At 45.3% G+C, this 21,948-nt stretch overlaps 1 protein-coding gene across 3 annotated transcripts in view; it reads left to right on the top strand.

Moving 5' to 3' along the window:
* Positions 1 to 1,765: 1,765 nt before the first annotated feature.
* Positions 1,766 to 21,948, top strand: part of SPP2 (secreted phosphoprotein 2) — a 24,629-nt gene continuing 4,446 nt past the window's right edge. The window contains exons 1-6 of one of the 3 annotated variants that reach the window (XM_019554683.1): positions 1,767 to 1,981; positions 2,080 to 2,204; positions 4,585 to 4,707; positions 7,982 to 8,090; positions 11,927 to 11,983; positions 15,955 to 16,062. In XM_019554683.1, the coding sequence (XP_019410228.1) occupies positions 1,930 to 1,981; positions 2,080 to 2,204; positions 4,585 to 4,707; positions 7,982 to 8,090; positions 11,927 to 11,983; positions 15,955 to 16,052 (564 nt within the window). In that variant the 5' untranslated portion in view covers positions 1,767 to 1,929 and the 3' untranslated portion in view covers positions 16,053 to 16,062. Of the gene's footprint in view, positions 1,982 to 2,079; positions 2,205 to 4,584; positions 4,708 to 7,981; positions 8,096 to 11,926; positions 11,984 to 15,954; positions 16,063 to 21,948 lie in introns of all 3 variants that reach the window. The other 2 variants (XM_019554682.1, XM_019554684.1) reach the window with 2 other exon arrangements.

Here is a 21,948-nt window from a genome sequence, read left to right as displayed (position 1 = left end):
AATGGCTGGCACTAATAACTTTGTTTTTGCATGATAAAAGATTACATTCAGGAAACCTCTTTGTTAAGCTGCCATGTATTGGCAAAATAGGTGAATTGAATTGCCACAGAGTTTATAATTTATGTGGTGAGTAAGAGTTGTTATTTCCCCCCATAAATTCTTAGACCTTGGACCAACATCATTACTTAATACAATTATTAAAACCTCAAAGGTTCTCTAATTAAAATGGGCACTTGCCCATTGCAGAACTGGGGATGAGAGAGGGGGAAAGCTGTTTCAAGGAATTGGCTATTGCTCCTGAACGATTTGTCAGCCTCAGTTCCAGAAAGGGTAACAATAATAGTAGACTATGCATTGCTTTAGTTTGCAACAGAAGGCAAGGCTACCCACTGGGACTATTTGCCATCTGAGAATGTCCAGAATACATTAATAGCCTTGCACACCTATTGCCTGCAGCACACCACTTACACATGGGTCAGCATCAGAAAGGTAGATTTAATATCTGCTAGTGGCAGGACACTGTTGGTGCCTGCCACTTTAAGGGCTGAGCCAAGCAGCCAACAGGTGCTTGATTGTGGTGGCCATTTTAGACCTCTGGCCACCTATATAAAGAGAACAGTTCACTGCTGGCAACATCTTGGAGGTAAGGGCTGGAGCTGTAGGGGATGGTTTGGAGGCTCCTGGTCCTGGGCATGACATAAAACTGCACCCTGCCAGGAGTGGGTGGCCTGGTGGGGCTCCCAGTAGCATGGGAGCCTCCAGGAAATGTCAGGCCAGTTACTACCCCGGTGAAAGGCGAGTTGGGGTGCCTTAATAACCCCTCCCACAACCCTCCCACAACCAGGTGGGTTACCCCAGAGAAGGTTCAAGAAGGTAGACCCAAGTTAGAGAGAAGGCTAGATGCTCAGAGACCTGACTTGAAATCCCTCAACTAGTCAATGCTGAGACCAGGACCTGAAGGGTCAAAAGGGCGAGGGGTCCACTGCGAGAGATGCCTAGAACTGAGGGCCTGGGGTTTCTGACTGTCCTTGGAGGTGAGGCCAGGACCTGTGTGGCCAAAGGTCCTGAGGGGGACCACACCTGAAAGGGGGAAGAGTTCAGGGAGCTAGGCAGCCCAGAATGACGTGCAGTAGGTTACCTGAGTGGAGAGATCTTGTAGGGGTCTGGACTGGAGGATTCTGGGGCCCAGTGTGGGGCCAGTGAGGTTAACAGCTGTGAATGCCATCTGTGAGGCTTGGGCTGTGGCATAGGGAAGGAACGGAGCCACAGATAGTACTCCCTGGCATCGGGGCAAGAAATGGGCAGCCTCCTACCTAATTAACATCCTAATTAGATATCAAAGGCATGAAGGCATGGCAGACAAGGAGGCAGCTGGTTGCCCCAGAAACAGGTAGACAGACCATTGGTAGGTCAGCCCTGAGAAGGCTCCCTGTTACACTGCTTATGCTGGCATTTTACATTGGTGAGAATTCTCTGTGCACTAATAATTCTGAAGAATCTGTATGGAGCCAGGATCTGTCCTCTTCTGACCTTTCTATTGATGCAAAGTTTCTAGATTGAGTTTTAGGGAGTTTTGGCTTTACACTAAAGGGAATGACTAGGAGTACACTAACATAACCAGGAGCTGCTTTGGGTTATCGAGATGTCAGAAGAACAGCTCCTGTCTTTGGCATAGGCCCTTGGAAAAGCATTGCCGTATCACTTTAACAGAAAGCTTCCACTAAATTTAAAAAGGATGACAACAAATATTTGCTCCTGGATCAATTCTGTTTAAAGTGCAATGTGTGTAGCCAAGCTGTGACACAGGAAGGTTAGGTACAGTATCCAGGCTCCATTATATAAGGCCAGAACAATATATGCTGGAAACCTGACAAGAAGGCTTTACAGCTTAGAAGAGAAAAGATAAGGGTTATTTTTAGAGAACAGACCATGGAGACTTTACTAATTTTTGCTCTTGTAATGAGTATTTTCTCTTGTTCAGGTAAGTTTTTCAAAACTGAAGGCATATCCACTTTCACTGGAAAGCTGGCTACTTGATGTGTACTTGCTTTTAATGGGACTGTAATATACTTGACTCAGGGCTACCGATGTATGACTACGAACCATCCATCACAGAAAATGCTTTGAATGCCTCCATTGCAAGAGTGAATTTTAGATTGCAAGGGCGCAATCTCTTTGGTGTCATCAGGAGCTATGTTAGAAGGGTAAGTGTGGAGTTGGCCAAAAAACATTTCACTGAAATGGGCTTAATGAACAACACCTTTTCAACCAGAAAAATCCTTCTTTTGATTGAAGTTTTCTGGTTTTCATCCAAACTTCTGATTTTGGGAATGTTACTTGAATGCAGTTTTTTTGAAAAACCAAAACTTTGTCATACTTGTAATAAGAAGAAGTTTAAAAGTGGGTGGGGTTCAAGTTTCCTTGAAAAATACTTGGAATTTTCAACCATCACCATGTAATTGCTTTCTATTTCTGGCTCATTTGAATGTTTCTAGTCCAATCTATAATGTTTACTTGATACACTTACCCACCTCCTCCATATCTCCCATCTACAAAGATTAAGTATATTCAGTTTGTGTGCAGTATCAGGGCAGTGATTCCACAGTTCATGTATAGATGTTATGCTCAGTTTAAATCCGCCTTCAGTGCCATATAGTTTCCTCAGATAATTAGTTCTTGTTTCCTAGCATAGATTTTCTTGCATGGAATTTTTTTACATGGAAAAAATGACAGCCCCCCCCCCCAGTCCCCAGTGTTCAGAGAAGGTGATGACCTCATTAACAAATTTAAAATGCTTGTGTACGTGGTCAACCACAAAATTATTTTGTCTCTAAATATTAAACTTGGTACATATCTGTACCTCCATGTGGAGCAGTGTGAAGGCTGTGGCTGAATAAATCTTGTATGGCAATCTAGTATTGCCAACCAGAAGGTACTGAAGGCTAAGGGGAAGTACTTAGAAGTGTTCCTGCAGCGCAAGTGTCTACTAGACTGGGAAGAAAAGGAGACAAGACTTTAATAAATATAACAGCAAATATATACAAGCTTCCTGAAGTGGGATATTTCTTTCTAGCAGGTACTACTCAACACTTATACTGGCAACAATAACATAGTTTTATCTTACTGGATGCTTAAATTGTTGTCAGTGCCTAAAGGCTACAGTCAGTTTTGGGACCAGGTGCGTAGGCACCTCACTCAACACTGCATCATACTTTTTTTAATCTGGTCATGTTGGAAGTTAATTGTTGCACCGTATGCATTTCATTCATGAACTAAAACAATGAGATGACAGATATTTAAATATCTGCTGGCATGAATCAGTTATCAGAGAGAAGTAGTTAGCTGTGATAATCTGAAGTCGGTCAGAAGAAAGGGTAGATGCACACTTTTATAGACTTACTAAATAAGATTTGAGAGAGAGAGTGATTGAGTTCACAAGCTTTTGTTAATCCAAGTTCATGTCATCAAATGCTGTGAAAAGCTTATGAATCAATTATCAATTATAACATGAACAGCAAGTTGCAGTTGTGGAAACTGTTTGGCAGAGGAAAGCCATGGAAGATTTATTTCAAAGTCAGTTGTTTGCAGTTAAAAAAACCCGAATGGCTTTGATTTATTCTGTTGTGACAATTTTCCTATACATAAGGTTACTCAGTATGCATTTACTGTTACTTACTATTAATCTTTGTTCTTTGTTCTTGATACTCTCTCAAGACAATGCCCACTCAGCTTGGGACGACCTGTTGGTAATGTTAACATCAGACAAGATGTCCACAATTCAACAAACAAAATGGGCCCTCATTGCACCCAGGTTCCCATTAAGGAGAATGGAATGCCTCAAAGTTCACCCTGTACTTGAATGTATTGATCAGATGTTCCTTTTTATAGCAAAGCATTTGAACAAGCAGAGTTCATGCCTAGGCTGTGTTGTCCCAGCTTTGAGCGGTAGGATTGTTCCACACGCAAAATTCAAGGACCAGGGCAGGGAAGGAACAATTTTACTAAGCAATTTGGATTTTGCTATTTTTACTAATTTTACTAAGCAATTTGAAAGAACAGTTTTACTAAGCAATTTGCGCTCTCAAGCAATTTGAGGGAGACTCTAGAGCAGTGGTCTCCAAACTTTTTTGATCGTGCACCTCTGTCAGTAAAAAAATTTTGAGCATGCCCCCCCCAACATATGTATATGTATATTAATAGAAATAGAAGTTCTAATATTTTCTTCCCGCACCCCAATGGATCATCTTGCACACCACCTGGGGTGCACACACCCCACTTTGGAGACCACTGCTCTAGACAGCTAGAGTTCCATGATATGCACTTCTTAGGCCAGAACATGTTATCTGAGGCTTCTATAAATGGGAGCTGTCTGGTTGGAAGACAATGCCATTCACAAAAACAAGACTTGGTGGTGATGGTTTACAAAATGGAGACACAAAAATATCTTGACTCCATGTCAGTGATATTCTGCTCCAAATGGGATACTGACCTAAGAAGGCCTTGATTTTTGCTACAATTTGGCAAAAAAGCAACTGTGTGTTGGTCAGTTATTCTGAATGCTATTGGCTGCTCCTTTGTATGCAGGTTGACCTGCTTGATGGCAACAGCTACAACATAATACTGGATTTCAATATTCAAGAAACCACGTGCTCTAAAGATTCAGAGAGAGACCCAGCTACGTGTGACTTCAAAACAGGGCCCTATGCGGTGAGTGCAAGTTTTGTGTCTTTTTAATCAACATTAGTGACAATGATTGACAGTGACATATGCCTAAGCAAATGCTTAACTTGAAGCATTAACCAAATGGTGTTTGAGCACCAGCAACACTGTGGATTTGTTTTTCAGTTAACTGGGAGGGGGTGAGGAGCTGAGGTTTGATCTGAGAGCTGGTGGACTTGGCTTAACTTTGGGTTTAGTCTGTATGTGTTTGGAGACACAGTCTGGCAGTGTAAGTTTCAGAACAAATACTAGAAAGTAATTACCAACATAGTGAAGGTCTAAAAAACTCCTATTTGACTTTTCCTCGTCACATATAACTCAGATGGATGAGAGAAATGTGCCATTCTGATTTTGCACTCAAAAAACCCATCAATATTCAACAATCAGAATTAGGTAATGTGGAGGGAATGGGGAAAATGCTCATAGGCATGGTTCTGGGTCAGATCCACCTTCTGAGATATCTGTAAGCCTCAACACATAACACGCAGTAATTCTTCAGGATTACATCAAACTGATGACAGGATAATCAAGTCATTTGCTTACTGCATTATCATAATCTCTACTCAGAGAAATGTATTTAGCAGCCTTCTTTCCCCACTTACAGTGCTAGGAGCTCCAAACTAGTTCATGTGCAAAGTTAAGGGAAAAGAGAGATGATTGAACCAAGCAAACATTATTTTGTATTTCCGCTCTGTCAACATAGCTGCCATGCTGAAAGATACTTTTTTAGGAAAAAAAATCCATGGCAGAAGATTCTCTATTACCTTTTGCTTTCAGTGAAGAAAATAATCATAGGTTATAAAATAAGATGTGGTCACTGTGATCTAGTCTCACTTCCCATATGACAGTTTATTGGGCTTCCCTGAGTTACACTCTAAGTAAATCAAATTTTATCTTCTAGAATGCATTTAATCTTGATTTTAAAATTCCCAGTGGTGGACAATCCTCTACAGTTATTAGCAAGCTGTCTAAAGAGTTAATTCCCCTCATTCTTAAAAAAAATTGCGCCTTATTTCTAATTTGAATTTGTTTAACTTCAACCTCCAGGCAGTGGATTTTGATTTATAACTTTTGTCAGCGAGACAGAAATAACCATCCCAAGATTGTTTCAGTCATTGCTACCCAGGAAAGTGTCATAAGTTCTACTGTGCTATAGGATGAGCATAACTGTGGAAAACAATGGCTTGGAGGATAATTACTGTTTATTAAACACCAGTGTTTGTTTGATATTGTCCAATCAGCACTAGTCTAGTACAAAAAGCAACTGTAGCTTAAGATTACTTTCTTCTACACACTTTCTTGTCCTGAGCTATGCTGCATGTTAACCTATTTCTTAGAATAAAATAGAACGGAAACTACTTCATGTCCCATTAATCCTGCTCATTCTGCTCTGGCAGCAAAAGAGGACTACAATAACAGATACTTCACCAGATTTTCAAAAGGCCAGATCCATCAAGCTTATCACTGCTTGTGCTACTGGGCCCATCCACAGCACCCAGAGGGCAGCTGAGAAGCTCACCCAGTATTTTGACTTTTTCCCTACCGTTTGATCTTCTTTCATCTTCAGTTTGTCAACTTGATTTCAGTGACATAAAACTGCAACCATGGTGCTACTTCATGAATTATCACCCATGGAATCCTGAACTGTAGACATTGGGTGAATATGAATTTGTTGCTTTGCTACTTGCTGGCCAGCTTGCCAGATCCAGCTGAATAACTAATGCCAAGTAAGCCCCAACAGCCCTTGAGTTACAGGTTTGACTGTGGTGGCTCTTGAATCAGGGGTAAACCTTACATCAACTGATCAACTGTAAGTACAGCTCCTTTGAAGACAAGCCCCCAGTGCTTATTAATTTTTTTCAACAATATCTGTTAGCAGAGCATGCTGAAGAGATTCCATCACAGAGCTGCTCCAAAACCAAGACTCACATTTATATTATTATTGTGGCACCAAACCCGCAGTGCCTGCCACTTTAGCGGCCATTGACCAGCCAGCAGGGCAGCTGGCAGGTGCCAGGTAGGCCTAATGAGGTGGTCACCTGCCTGCAGGATGGCCCTGGGATGGGAGGAGGGGGCTGAGCAGCCTCCATTTTAGATCCAGGCCCTCAGGGCTGTGACAGCAGTCTGCTGCAAGCAGTCAAAGAACAACAGCTGGATGAGCTGCTGCTCAGAACACCCTGGAGGTAACAGCAGGAGCTATGGGGATGGCAGGAGGCTCCTGGTCCTGGGTATGACTGAAAACTGCACCCTGCTAGGGAAGGATGGCCTGGTGGGACTACCCGTGGTAGGGCAGTTTCCCAGAAATGCCAGGCCAGTTGCTTCTCCAGTAAAAGGTGGGTAGGGGTGCCTGTCTCTGGACACCTGAGCCCATGGGGTACCAGACCCCAGTAGAAAGTTGGGACAGGCACCTCTCCAGACACCTGAGCCCATAGGAGGTAAAGACCCCAGTGGCCTCAATGGGGTGAGGGGCATAGTGATTCAATTAGAGAGTGGCCTGTATACGGTGGGGTGCATGTGGAATACCTGAAGTGCTGTGCATGTTTGGTTTGGTGTAGAGTAAGGTCTGATAAGGAGGACATGAAGAGCTGTACTGGGGGTGTGCTGAGTAGGGGGCAAGCGTGCAACCTGAAGTACAACACATGGGCCAATCCCCATGAGAAAGTGACTTAAGGGTGAATCCCCAAAGGGGGGTGGGGGGCAGCCAGGCCCAGGTAAGTCTACAGAAGCCTGAGGTTGCATTTGGCCAGAGGCCATGTTTGTAGTAAGATTCAGATCTGCCAGGGTAAGCACACAATGACCGTATGCTCCAGGGTGGAGTGAAAGTCTCAGTGAGACTTTGGAGCACCAGTCATGGTATGAGGCACTGTAATGATCTGGATGACAACTTTGAGGCATGGGACATGATAAGGAGAGGTTGGAGTTGTGTGTATCATCCTAGGCATCCAGCATTAAAATGGGCAGCCTCCCACCATTTACATCAATCTTTTATACAACAAGTCGTGGTTTGCAAAAGTTGGGCAGACTGCCCAGAACAGGTGAGTGGGCCAAGGATGTTTCCTGGGCCTGAGTAGACAGCCTGTTATAAAAATGCTGTGATTTTTTTTCCAGATTCAGGGCTCTGGTTGTAAATAGTGCTCTTGCTCAAGTCCCTAGTCTTGGTACACAGGCTTTTTCTAGCCAGCTGTCTTTGTCTGAATCTGAAATAAACTTGTACTGTAGCCTATGCAGCCATATGCATGAACTCTATTTCAATCCATTACAGCAAGCTGCTTTCTGCAGAAGTACAGTGTATGTCTCTGATGAACAGATTCAGAACTTGGCAGTCCGTTGCCACCAGGACTCGTCGAGCTCAGAATCTGCAAGCAGTGAAGAAGAGGTAAGCAAAAGAAAAAAATCCCCTTGCCACGCACCTTAATCTAGAGGGTAATTTCTAGGGCTGTACAAAATGGCTGTATTTCATTTCAATTTTAGATTCAGCCATTTTGGAGGACAGTGATTTGTTTCGGTGTTTTGGATCACTATTCCATTTTGATTCGGCCAAATCTGTTTTGGAGTTCCGGCACTGATTTGGATTGGCTGGGGAGAGGCAGGCACAGCCCAGGTGGCTGCAGGTTCTCCCACGGCTCCTCCAGCTGTGCCTGCCTCTGCCCCGGTGGGGGGAGCTGCAGGAGAAGCCCCCATGGCTGCCTAGCCTGATCCCCCACCTGGCCCCAGTCAGCCGGAGCCCAGCACCACCTAGCCCCAGTAGCCCCAGCTCCCAGACAGTGCCCAACACCCTGCTGAGCTGAGCTGCAGCCACAACATGGGGCAGTTGCCGTGCAGATGCCAGGTGGAGGGGGTGATCCCTTCTGCTTCCCACTGCCCCGTGCTGTGCAGGGGGACTCTTCCATTAGCCCTCAGAGGCCCTGGATACCGGGCTTTTTGTTTTGTTTTTAAGTGCTGGGAGGCTGGGGCCATGTGGGGGATGGGGCCAGGCAAGGCAGCCATGGGGGCTTCTCCTGTGGCTCCTCCAGGTGTGCCTGCCTCTGCATGGGTGGGGGGAGTTGCGGGAGAAGCCCCTATGGCTGTCCTTCCTGGCCCCATGCCCCACCTGTCCCCAGCCTCCTGGCACTTTAAAAGGAGGGCTGTGGGGCTGCACTGGACTTTTCCTGGGGGGCACCCCTGAAACATTCCAAAACATCCAAAACATTTTGGATGACTTAATTTCATTTTGGACATGTTTCAAAGCCTTCCATTTAGTTTCAGATTTGGTGTTTCGGGGGCCGAAACAGACTGAAACACCTCCAAAATGAAACAGTCGCTGAAATTTTGCACAGCCCTAGTAATTTCTGCCTGATAAAAATGCTTTGTCCTCCTCCCTTTAACATTTAATGGGAGTGGATGTGCATATTTGGAGACAGAATTTGTAACTTGACCTTATAAGCTGCTCCATTAACACAGTGAGGGTGTAAGACAAATACCTAAATTTTAGGTGGCAGAATCTCAGGGTAGTTTAGGAAAGTAATTGCCTTTTCCACATTTTACGGATCCGGGGGACTGAGGCAAAGATGTGAGGTGATGTGAGTTGCCTGAGGTCAGCAGCAGCAATGGCCAACTTAGGACTACAACCCATGCTCTGCTCAACAGACTAGTTGGTTTCAAACTTCTTTGCCTACAAACCCCTTTACCAGCAAAACATTGCTGTGTGTAACCCCTACATCTGAAGCATCTCTGCATTTTCATTCCTTAGGAAGCATGTTGACACTGATATCAACATGTGCAGTGCCATTTCTCACCCTGTATTGACCAGTCAGAAACTCTATTGCCATCATTAAAATGAGCACATACCCCTTGGCAAAGCACTGCATACCCCGGAGGGAGGGTGAAGAGGGAAATGGACCCCAGTTTGAAAACCATTTTGCACTAAACCATACTGCCTCTTTCACCAAATGTAGAGATCACTTCAGGGCTGAAAATAAAATAATCTTTCAGCAAGGTAAAAAATACCTCTCCATGCAAACCAGCTTTGACACACCTGACAATGTGCTCTCTCTCTCTCGCTCTCTCTCTCTCTTTGTCTCTGACTGTCTAGCAGCTTTCCTTTGCTGTGATCTCTAGACTGAAGTACTGTTGAGTCTTTCTGGTTGTAATTCAAATTTCAGTCTAAAAGCTGTATGTGGTTTGGCAAGTCATCTCTAATCATGCTTAATTCTGATCAGCTGCAATATTTGACCTTGCTTCTTGGATCCCTTAAATTGCTGTGAAAGTCTAGAGTATCTGCCAACTCTGATCCTCATTTGTGTGTGTAAAGTATTGTATGTGTATGCCTAGGGATGCTGATTAGTATGTCTTATCAACAGAAACAAATATTCTGTCTCTGTTACCAAACCACTCCTAAACCAACCATATAATATTATAATTGCAGGGGTTTCACTCAACTGGGATTTGGGTTCCATACTTTTCTTCATTTTTGAGCTGCCTGGTTTGAGGTTTAGGCTTGAGTAAACACTGATCGGCATTTCAGAGCTCAATCTGGCTTTGTTTCAAAGCAAACAAACTTGCAGACTTCTTGAAAAAAAAAAAAGATGCCAAATCAGGTTTATCTGCAACTGGGGGCCAGCTCGTACACCAGAAAAATGTGTACCTGCATTTCTGGTTTGTAACTAAACAAACCCAGTGAGGGCTGAAACATGTCATGTTCAGGGCTGAACATTTTTCACCATTCTGTCTCCTTTTTATTGCCAGCCCGTTACAAGTTGTGACAGATAATTACATTCAGAAATAAAGATAGCACTTCAGGCATAATGCCAGGACATAAGGACAGCTTGTGCTGTTGGTTAAATGCTGGAACTGAATGTCTAACTTGTATAAATTGGATCAAATTTCCTACCCCTCTCTTTTTGAATTCTCAGTAAAGTTTACAATTTTCTTATGCATTTCCTATTCAAAACTAGTTAGACAATAGCACTGAAGGAGGGCATGCTAAGTATTTGAAATGCAAAAGGTTTGGGTTAGTTTGGGATGCTGATTTTTGTTTCCTTATAGGTTAAACCTAACACTTTTTAAATTGAGTTTTCAGTGGAAACATTTGTTTTTACAAGGAGAATCCTTTCTGTGGCTATTCTTTAACAGTCACTTAAAATTCGCTATTACTTCCAGTATTCCCACCAGGAAATGCATTTGTGAAAAAGTTAATGGAAAATGAATGCCAAAGGGAGCAACCCTAGATAAAAAGGAAACTATCTCTGTCTGCAAAGATTGGAGCTGGATGGACTTGACGATATGACCCTGGGGGTTTTAAGATAGCACAGAAGTGTTCACCTGGCAACAATTGTCAGGGAGTATGTTCCCTTCTTTTCATTACCACAGTATTGGATAAGAAAAAGATAGTGGCTTTATGGGTGACTTGTAGTCACAAGTGGTAGCTAAAAACCTGATTTTAGATTAACAATGCTCAGGGTATCTTGTCAGGGAGTGATTACAGATCCAGTTCTGTTGCCAATGGAATCCACTTGAAGTAATGGAGTAGTTCACTGCGTGGAAACCAGGAGGGGGAATAATTCCTGTTTGCTTTCAGCTGGACTTGTTTAAAAATGATTCATAGTACCAGCAAGTTGACCTGAGTGCTCAGCTGAAACCAATACATTTCTGGTTTAGCTACAAAATCGGCTTCCAGTTGCAGGACTGGCACTTTTCAATAAGTGCAATGGTTGGATGCACCATGGCAAGGTTGATGTGATCAGTGTTCTAGTTGTATTGTTACCTTGAATCACATGGGACTTCTCTTGATCCCACTTAACAACAGAATTCCTAATGATTTCAGTGGGGTCAACATCAGGCCTATGGTAATATGGCACTGATGATCGGCAAAGAGAGGCTGACTTTCAGATAAACCTTTAGAAAACTGCAAGGCTCCAAACCTTGATTTTATCAGTCTTCAGAGGGTCAAGCTGAGAACAGAATATTTTTAAAGAGCTTTTATTAATCTGGCTGTGCTATGAAAGAGAGGCTCCAGACCATTTTTAGAGTCCTATTTTTAAAGCAGTTTCTTGGACTGGATGTCCCAGTTTCAGTTCCTGTTTTTCTTAGGCTCTTTCTTTTTTGTTTTCCCTACCACCTATTCACTTTAGAAAGGATAGAATCACTATAAATTAATAAAGCAGCAGGTAGAGTCAGCCTACTCTGACAGCTCTGCAGATAGACCTTTCAAAGATGTGTCTTTATTTATAGATGTGGTACTTGAGAATGATGGATCTGAATAGACGGGGTAATGGCCGCAATAAAGGTAGGTAACCTTGGAAGTGGCTGACTTCTTGTGTGCATGTTTTATAAGTATTACTTGAGTCTCACATAGACAAAGTTGTCTTACACCCTCAGCTAGGCACTTCAGTGTAGGTGCTTTTAATTCAATCCAATGAATGTTCTCTTGTGGTAACAATGCTGGGATAAATGTTCGGACTAAAATGGGTAAAAAAAACCCACAAAAAAACTAGCTTATCAACCCAGGTTTGGCAAGTAGAAAGTAAAGCAGTGTGGCTGGAGTAAATAATGTGGAATAATAACAGCAATCTGAGCTTTCCATAGTTCTGCTGGGATAGCAGGACAGAAAATTCAGAGCGGGTGGGAATGGCAGTATTCTACCACCTTGGGCAGTGGTGTAGATTCCATGCTTTCTTTGCTTACTACATGTGTAGTCCCTTCCCAGGCTTTCCATAGACAGCCAGTGCCACAGCTCCTCCAGTAGTGTCCAACAGTACTAGGTAGTGCACAGAGGTGTTCTACAGCTCTTCCTGCCAATGGTTCATCATTGGTGTCACAAGAGGCAGTCACTTATTCCGCAGCAATGACTAAAGATTCTCTGTGTGTATGTTGTACAGAGGCAAAGCTTCATCACAGCCTTGTAAGTGGATGAAGCATGCTTTCTTCCAGTTGTAACCCTTGTTCCCTGGCCTATATAGAGAGGGCTGGGCCATGACCCTTTTGTACACCTAGTTACAGATGTGGCTATTACAGAAGCACACTCTTACCTTTATATTCAGGGTTCAGGTAATAAGAATCCAGCTGCAGAAGTTCCTGTTGGGGATGGTCAAAGAAAGGATTTTGTATCTCTCCACCTCACCCATTACTGCCACACAAGGAGAGTGCAAGCATAACAAGTGTTAGGTGCATAGGGGTGTAGGTATGGCTGCAGAGATTAAACATCAACCTCAGTTTTGGAAGAAGAATCTCTAGACTGAAGGGAGAAGATCAGACATTGACAAAGTTAATTTTTCAGCTGCCTTTTGTTCTTGTTTCATTAAGGGGAATGAATATTTCAATTGAAGCTCATCCAAATACAGATTTGGAATTTAGCCCATTAACTAGTACATGCGTCAATGTCTGTCCTTTGTGTAGAGTTAATGATCTGTAGAGGGATGGAATTCTTTAGTTGCACAAGCTTTAACCATACGTAGAACAGAATCCCATTGTACAGCTTGCTGCAAGTCCCTGTGACGAGTGGAAAGTTTGTTCCCGACTTCATTATTAGTGACCTTTGAGGAGATAACAGTGGCCATGCACAGGTGGCACATTTCCACTAGGAGAATAGTCACTCTGCTAGTAGAAATTAGGGAAACTTAAACAAATTACATTTTTCACACAATCTGACCCCTGAATATCCTATACAGCCGTGATGTAACACACACTTATGACTGCAGAACACTTTTTAAATGACTGATCATGCAAAAAATTAACCCTTGATAAATCAGCTATTAGCTTAAGTCACTACAGAGCACAACATGTTAGGGAACTTCTGTTCAGGTTCCCTCAAGGGTTAATTTTTTGCTCTTTTGTGGGGCCGGGCTGGTGCTTAAAGCAGTGAGCAGCAGCCCAGCCCTGTCCCCAGGGCTATTAGCAGGGGAGGAAAGGGGGCAGCACAAAGCTGCCAGCTGGGCTTTGCCATAGCTGGAGCTGGAGGTGGGGAAACAGGGTGGAACGGAGCCCCCTTGCCTTGTGTCCCCCCCCCCCAGCTACCCCAGCTGGGGCATTGGATGGGGCTGGCCAGGCCCACAAGGCGAGGGGGCTCTGTTCCACCATCTTCCCCATCTCCAGCTATGGCAAAACCCAGTTGGCAGCTGAGTGCTGCTCATGACAAGAGGCTTGACCCAGGGGTGGGGGAAAGGAGCTCCCTGTTCACCCCCAACCTGAGCCTCTTGACAGCAGCAGTATGCAGCTGCTGGCTGGGCTTTGCCATGGCCAGAGCTGGGTGGGAGTGATGGCTGGGGAGAGGGGTGGTTTGGAAGCCTCCTTGGAGGCTGCTGGAGCACCCTCACCTGCTGCCAGGGCTGGTGCAGGCAGGCTTCAACCCCCCCTGCTTTGTGTAAAGTGCCATGAGTTAAAGTGAGGTCCCTAAATGTCTGTGGGCACCACAGTAGTTCATTCAGTTTCTTCCAAGAGAAATATGTCCCCTCTAGGAGAAAGACCTTCCAGACATTAACTTGGACAATATACCCTATGGGAGAGTTTCTCTTGGTAGACCTGGAGGAGCTAAACAGCAGCTTCTCCTGTGCTTTCCCCAGACTGTCAGTAGTAGCAGACTTAACTGATTTGGGTCAAACTGGTTTATGCAATGTCTGTCCCAGATTCCTTGCTGGCATGCTCTCTGGCTGGGTGGGGTCCTCTGCTCCACAGCAAGGCTGTCCCCTCCCCTCTGTTCCCTGGAAGGAGCTTGGCAGAGGCACAGAGCATCTGCCTGTCTTCTCCCTGCTAAGCAGGGATTATTCTCCCTGCCCCTCTGCCTTTTGAAGACACCTCAACATTAGCTAGCAGACTACATGCTGGCTATGGTCCATGCCGTGAGAGAGGACAGAGGCAGACATGTGTTTTGGAGCTAATCAGCAGGTAGCTTAGTGTCCTTCCTTGGAAGAACTGTTTAAGAAGAGCTCCATTAGTTAAGGGAGAGAGGTTTTGTTTTGTTTTGTTTTGTTAATGGATTAATAAACACTGAGTTAGGGGTACTAAACATCCCCTGCTAGGCAGCTCAGGATGGGGAGGAGGGAATAATCACAGTGTCCTGCCAGGAGCTGACCACGTCCCCCTCAGCTCTGCCCTGTGGAAGTAAAGGGAGGGCTGCTGTAGCACCCCCTGATCTCTAGCCTGAGGCACTGCAGGCAAGTCCCTGCATTTCTGGGATGTCTGTCTGGTTATAAAACTGAGTTAGCCTAGTCAGGTTAGACTAACTTGCAAAGATTGAATCAATTCAGGCTCAGGCTTTTTGAATGTCTGTCCCTAGCTAGAGACCCAAGTCTGCAGAAAGTGGGTGGGCATTTCCCTGCAGCTCAACTCTTCCCTATCATGGAGGAGTTGAGCTGCTGCTGCCCTCCCTCCTTCAGCCTTCTTGGCATGGAGAAGACATGGCGACATTGCCCTGTTGCTCCTTCCCATCCTAGAGACTGAGACAGGAGGGGACAAACAGCTGCCTACTGCTCCCTGTGCATACCCCCAGACGGGTGTGTCCCTGGTCTGAGGAATGGGTTGCATGCCTTGCCCTGATGCTCCCTCCCCTCCCAGAGAACAGGCAGGGAGAGGAGGAGCAGCTGCTTGCTGCCCCTTGTCTGTTCTTTGCACTGGGAAGGAAGACCTGCTGGGGAGTATAGCAGCAGGGAAATGCTCCCTATACTTCCACAGACCACAGTGACCAGGAGGGGCTGGGAGGAATGAAGCAGCTGCAGTCTGGCCAACCTAGACTGAACTCCTGTACTGCGCCCTCTGCCAGGAAGATTTGTAGAGGTGGAAGTATTCCCAGAAATTTCTACTGCTAGAAATGAATGCCTGTTCATACTTAGTGTTACCCCCTCAGATTACCTAATATTATTCAAGAAGAACCTTCTGAGATCAATGTCTGGATCTCATCTTCTCAGGTTGGGGCTTTTCCTACATTTAGAATGCTAGTGCAAAATAGGAAATATGGAAATCTGTCACCAATGGAGAAGTTTCTAGTCTCATAGTAACTTTTAGAATAGGTGTAACATTGCTGACTTGCTCTGTTGAGTGTAATAAGGTAAGTTTTAATTTTGATCATGCCTCATTGAATCATGATATTCACCTTAACAAAAGTCAGGATATGCTTGCTCATGGTATTGAACTTCAGCTTTCCTAACATTTATTCAGAAGTGCTTTTGGTGATGTCTTATCTGAAATGTATTTCACTAAGCTTAATGAGCATGGTTCTGAAAATGTTTTAAGATGCACCTATATTTTGATGTTCTTTTCCAAAAGCTATACTTGCTCCTGAGGCCTTCTCTTCAGGGAGGAGAGGCAATCCATATAAAACATGGCATAAACCCAGTGATATCAACCCCTACAGGTTTGAGTAATCCCATTTAGGTAAGTACATTTCATAGAACATCAATCTGTCGAGGAATGTTGTGGGACAAGTGGTGGTGAACTGGGGCTGTGGAATAGCTCAGAGAAATGATGTCCTGAAAAACTAGTAACACTAGAGTAGGGGCAGGCAAAGTCTGGTCCATGGGCCCGATTGGGCCCACAGTAGACTCTGGTTCTCAGCAGCCCCTGCCCACATTGCCGCAGCCGGTTTCCATGGAGACCACAGCAGCGGCGGGACCATGACAAAATCAAGTATCAAGCCAATACTTTTCTGTGACATGATGTTTATTCAAGTTTGGAAATATTTTAGCATGCAATTAGTTGCTAGTGTAAAGTGACATAGAAAGCAAAGAGCTTATAAAATGGCACCATTTTTCTTGGAGGCAAGGATTTCTTAGGGTGATTTTTTTTTTTATTGGACCAACTCTGTAGCTGGAATAAATTTAGACAAGCTTTCAAATGCAAGGCCATTTCTCTGTGGCATATTTGGCTTGCTCTTCCACTGCATAACTTAATAATTTGATCAAAATGTATGTTAAACAAAATATTTTTCCTGTATACCTGGTTTTAACATGTTTGGGATTAGGTGCCTCATGGACTGGATATAAAATCTCTTGCCTTTAAATTGTCAGTTTAAATCAGCCTGGGTCAGTAATGACCAGGGATCCTGGTTTTCCTTGATTAAAAGAAATCTCAAATTCTCTGATTAAAAAAATAAATTCAAAATCTCTTATGAAACCCTCCAGGATCCTTGATTAAAATGAAAGGCTTCTCACTTCTCTTCCCATAGCCCCTTGGCCCTGCTGGTGCTCCTCCTGCCCCCACACAGCCCCCTGCACCTCCCAGCCCTACCATAGGGGGCCCCCAGCTGCCAGGTCTGTGGGGCCAGGGACCCAAGTCCACAGTCCCCTGCCCCCAGCTGGCTGAAGGCAGCGGCTGCTGCAGTGGAGTAGAGCCCCCCCACTGCCCGCTGCCTGCCTTCTGCAGGCTTAGGTGGGGGGGTGGCTCCCTGCCACTGGGTGCATTCTGGAGGGCAGGGGGGACCCATGCCCCTCAGATCTGTGTGTGGGGCAGGCACAGGCACAGGCACAGGTTGTCCCCTGCAAGCTCAGGCTCCCCACCCTGCTGCCCTCCCCAAGAACCCCACAGCCCATGGCACTGCAGTGAACAGCAGAGACATGCGGGGATCTCCTTGTGAGCTTTGTGCTGCCCTGGTGACACATCCCCTGAGCAAGGGGATGCAGTGAGGGGCACAACCCCATGCTGCCACCTCTGTTGCTGTCATGTGGGTAGGGGACACATCACCAAGGCAGTGCACAGCTCATAGCAGCAAGGAGATCCCCATGTGGCTCCACTGTTTCTTGCAGTGCTAAGTCTCACTTGCTTGGCTGTGGAGGCCCCAGGGGAGGGCAGCAGGGTGGGAGCCCAAGCCAGCCATGAGCAGCCTGTGCCCACCCCCACCCTGTGCACAGCTAGCCATGGGCAGCCTGTGCCCCTGCCCCCCAGAGTGCATGCAATGGCAGGCAGTGGGCCCCACCTCTGCCCCCCAGATGAGCCACCTGCAGTCCCATCCCGCTCTCCACTGGAGCCCTGCAACTGCATTTTGCGGCCCAGAGCCCCAAGCCCCACCCACTGCCCAGCTGGGCAGCAGCTCCAGCCCCAGCCCTCCCCAACTCCCTCCCTCCCTCCCTTCCTATGGGGGCCTCAATCTCCCCTCCCCCACACTTACCTGAGGGAGCTGCTCTCCAGGCTGCCTTCTGGCCATGTGCATATATACATGGTTCCCGCACCTGACTGCCCTCCTCCCATTCCCCCAGCCTCTTGCAGGCTAGAACCCTGCAAAACTGCAAAATTCGTGAGTTTCTCCAGTACAATGACAATCCATCTTTGCCTATGGTAAAAGGTAAAATCTTCAGTTTTCTCCATTTTATGGGAAATGGAAAACCCAGATTCCTGTTAATGACCAGGGATCCAGGTTTTTCATTCGCCATGGAAAAATACAGTAAAACCTACACTTCCTTATTTTTAAGGCGAAAAACCTGGATTTTCTCCTTTAAAGGAGAAAAATCCAGGAAGCTGTGGGTTTTCCATTGCAGTCTGACAGGGTGGGTGGGGAGTGGGGGCACCGGCAGGACCCAGGGGGCTGTCAGTGGGGAGTGAGGGGCACCAGGCAGGAATGGGGGCTGTGGCTTGCGAGTGAAGGGCAATGGCATGGGCAGGCCACTGGCATATCAGAGCTGCTCAGTGCCGCAAAGCTGGGGGGCGGGGGGAGTGAGGGGAAACTGCTGCAGCTGGACCCACATCCTGGTGGTCTCTTCAGGACAGGGCTGGGTTCACTTGGCTGTGTGATGCAACAAAGATTTCCTATTAGCGCTGTACCTTTTCTATAGCTACAGAATCAGTTTCCAGTTGCAGGACGGGCAGTTTTCAATAAGTCCAATAGTTGGTTGTGCCATGGCAAGGTTGATGTGATCAGTGTTCTACAACATTAATATTCTAGAGTGCCTACTACAAATGTAAATGTTGAGAGAAGCCTGTGCCCTTCATCTCCACCTATTCCAGATGGTAAAGGAGAAATTCCTGTGAACGATAACGTTTTTTGACTTGGATCTCTGAATTATGCCCTTGGGACATATGTGAAACACAATGACAATAGCATATTTTGAAGTGCATTACAAGTCTTGATTAATATGATTTGTGAATGCATGCACAGTTGTATCTGTTATTGGTTGTTAAGAGATCACTTGTAATGGTGCCTAATATAAATCTTTATCTAGAGCAGCTGGAGATGTAATGCAAACAAGTAAGAAGTTCTGTGTTACGCTATCAAAGAGAGAAAAAAAGCAATTGGTCTGCAGCAGCTGTTCATTACATCTCTGCCTGCAATCTAGGTGCAAGGGTGATGTTTTGGCATCTAGTTAATAGAAATGATAGTGAAGGAGCAAGCAATTCATTGGATATAGCAAGGCCTGCCCTGCACAAGTCATTTTTGGCTAACCTACTTCTGAGAATTTCAGTGGGAGTAGTTCTAATTGCTGTGGGTATTTTATCTGCCATATCGTAGAAGGAAGAAGTTAATCCAAAGGAAAGTGATTTTAAATGAGCTTAGCTGACACACCATGGATATGGCTGTTTAACGTGTTAAAGTAGTCAGGGGATGATGAGGAAAGCTTTTTAGTAAAATGTTTTTTCATGATAAGAAATGAATCATGTACAGTTCCTACTAAACAGGCTTCTGCAGTACATCAGGCAGTCTTACTGGTGCTCTGGGCACAAGAGGCCAGGGTTGAATTCCAAATGTGTGTCGAGGATTAATTTCATTTCTCTGGTTTGGAAAAATGATAGTTTTAATGTTAGTGACTCATTGACAACCCCCCATGTATGTCTTGGTTCCTAAGCAGATTTTTCTTAAACTTACACATTAAGGAAACCTATACTTTCTCCTAACAGAGGTCAAAACTAAAAGAAAAGGGAAAGTAACAACTTCCTTAATAAGGGCTTTATTTGTTCTGTAAGAAAAGATGCTTTCCTTAAGCCTTTTTAATTATAGCCTCAAGCTAGGACAAGCTGATGCATAGTTTTAATTTGTACTTTTCCTTTTTATAACTCTCTGATCTTTTTTGATTTCTCCCACTTCCTTGAAGAATAGTTCTAGTGTGCACTCTGCTTTTTCTAAGTGTTTTTCCCCAGTAGCGGAAAAGCTAAAGATAAACAGGAAGTAACTAAAATGTCTGATTTATTTTATGCTAGGGATAGACGTTACACATAAACCAGTTTATGTGATCAGCAACTAGTAAACCTGTAACAGAACAGATGTTCAGTGCACATAAACCAGTTTGAAAATGACTGAAACCAATTTAAGAGAAACCTGGTTGAATGTAGTAGCAGACTTAACTGATTTGGGTCAAACTGGTTTATGCAATGTCTGTCCCAGACCTCTTGCTGGCATGCTCTCTGGCTGGGTAGGGATCTCTGCTCCAGAGCAGGGCTGGCCCCTCCCCTCTGCTCCTTGGGCAGAACTCTGGCAGAAACTTGCAGGCAACTGGTCTTTCCCTGCTTATGCAGACACCTCAACATTAGCTAGCAGACCACATGCTGGCTATGGTCCATGCTGTGGGAGAGGATGAAGGCAGACAGGCTTTTTGGAGCTAATCAACAGGTAGCTTAATGTCCTTCCTTGGAAGAGCTGTTTAAGAAGCACTCTATTAGTTGATGGAGAGAGGCTTTGTTTTCTTAATGGGTTGATAAACACTGAGTTAGGGCTGATAAAAATTCCCTGCTAGGCTGCTTAGGAGAGGGGGGAATAATGAGAGTGTCCTGTCAGAGCCTGTCCATGGCCTGCTCAGTTGATCCCTGTAGGCACCTATTCAATTTGGATTTGGCTGATTCAGATTTGGCTGATTCAGTTCAGAGATTTGAATTGCTTTTCTGATTCCATTTGGCCGAATCAATTCAGAAAATATTCGGAGCCGATTCGGCGAGATTCAGAGATTTGGCCATATGGTATAATGGGGAATCAATGAAATATCTATAACTTTGTTGTTTAGCTGATTCAGATGAAACTTGCAGGAGTGGTAACCTCTGCCAGGGGCATGAAGTCTGCCAGGTTTCAAGGTGATAGGGGTTTCTAGGAAACCGCACCTCAAAGTCCTAAAAGTAAAACGTATGTTATGTGCATGTGTTAAGCCACAGCAGGGTGAACCCTGCAAGGATGGTAGCTCTTGCTGAGCCTGCCAAGTTTCAAGGAGATAGGTGCAGGGATTTCTGGAAAACTGCACCTCAAACTGCTGACAAGCAAAACTCATGACATAGGTGACACTGTGTATGTGTGTTAAGGCACAGGGGGGTGAAAACTGCAGGCCTGCTAGGGCCTGCTGCGGCCACAAAGCCTGCCAGCTGTGAAGGAGATAGGTGCAGGGATTCAGTTTCCCAGAATTGCCAAATCTTTTCCGAACTGATTCGGAAGCTCTAAATCTATTTGGAAAGCCTAAAGCTTCTAGTGATTCAATTTGGATTCATAGATTCAGCCTCCAAATCATCTTCAAATTGGAATCACAATCCGAAGCTTTGCACAGCCCCAGTTACAAAATTGATTTAGCCTAGCTGGGTTAAACTAACCTGCAAAGATTGAATCAATTCAGGCTCAGGCTTTTCTAACATCTATCCCTAGCCTTAATGTTCTCAAACACAAAGGATAAAGTACATGACTGTCTGATTAATGCTGGAATCTGTGGGCCAAATCAGCACAGGGGAACAGGGCCTAGCTGTTATATATAAGGGATGGGCCCTGAACAGCAAGGGCAGCAGTCTGCTGCTAGTTGCCGGAGAGACACCACTGACTGAGCTGCTGTTCAGTACAACTCGGAGGTAAGGGAGGAGCTATGGCATCTGGCTGGAGGCTTCTGGTCCTGGGCATGACTGGAAATTGCAGCCTGCCAGGGAAGGGTGGTCTGGTGGGATGGTCCATGGTGGGGAAGCCCCCCAGAAATGCCAGGCCAGTTACCTCTCCAGTGAAAGGCAGGTAGGGACTCCTGATAACCCCAGCCTGATTAGCCCCACATTTCTGGTGGATAATTAAGGTCTGGACAGGGGGAGCCCAGGCTCACTGTGAGCACTGAGGCAGGGCCCAGCCCAGGTGGAGGGACCTGTGGCTGCACCCAGATTCGCAGTTGAGTCTGAGGTTGCATTAAGGAACCGGAGTAATGCTCCAGGGGGGTGGGGCCCTGAGCCTTGGGGAGCTAGTAGGGGAGCTCCTGGGTGAGGGGATAGTGGGTATGAATGGGTGAGTGCAGTGGGATGGGGCTTGGAGCCCTAGTCCTGATGTTTCATAGTTTCATAGTTTCATAGTTTGTAGGGTCGGAAGGGACCTGAGCAGATCATCTAGTC

This window comes from Crocodylus porosus, unplaced genomic scaffold (genome assembly GCF_001723895.1).
Source record: "Crocodylus porosus isolate Cpor-Errol unplaced genomic scaffold, CroPor_comp1, whole genome shotgun sequence".
NCBI classification, from domain to species: domain Eukaryota; kingdom Metazoa; phylum Chordata; order Crocodylia; family Crocodylidae; genus Crocodylus; species Crocodylus porosus.
Note: the sequence above shows the minus strand (reverse complement) of the source record. Positions and strands in the feature narration are given on the sequence as shown.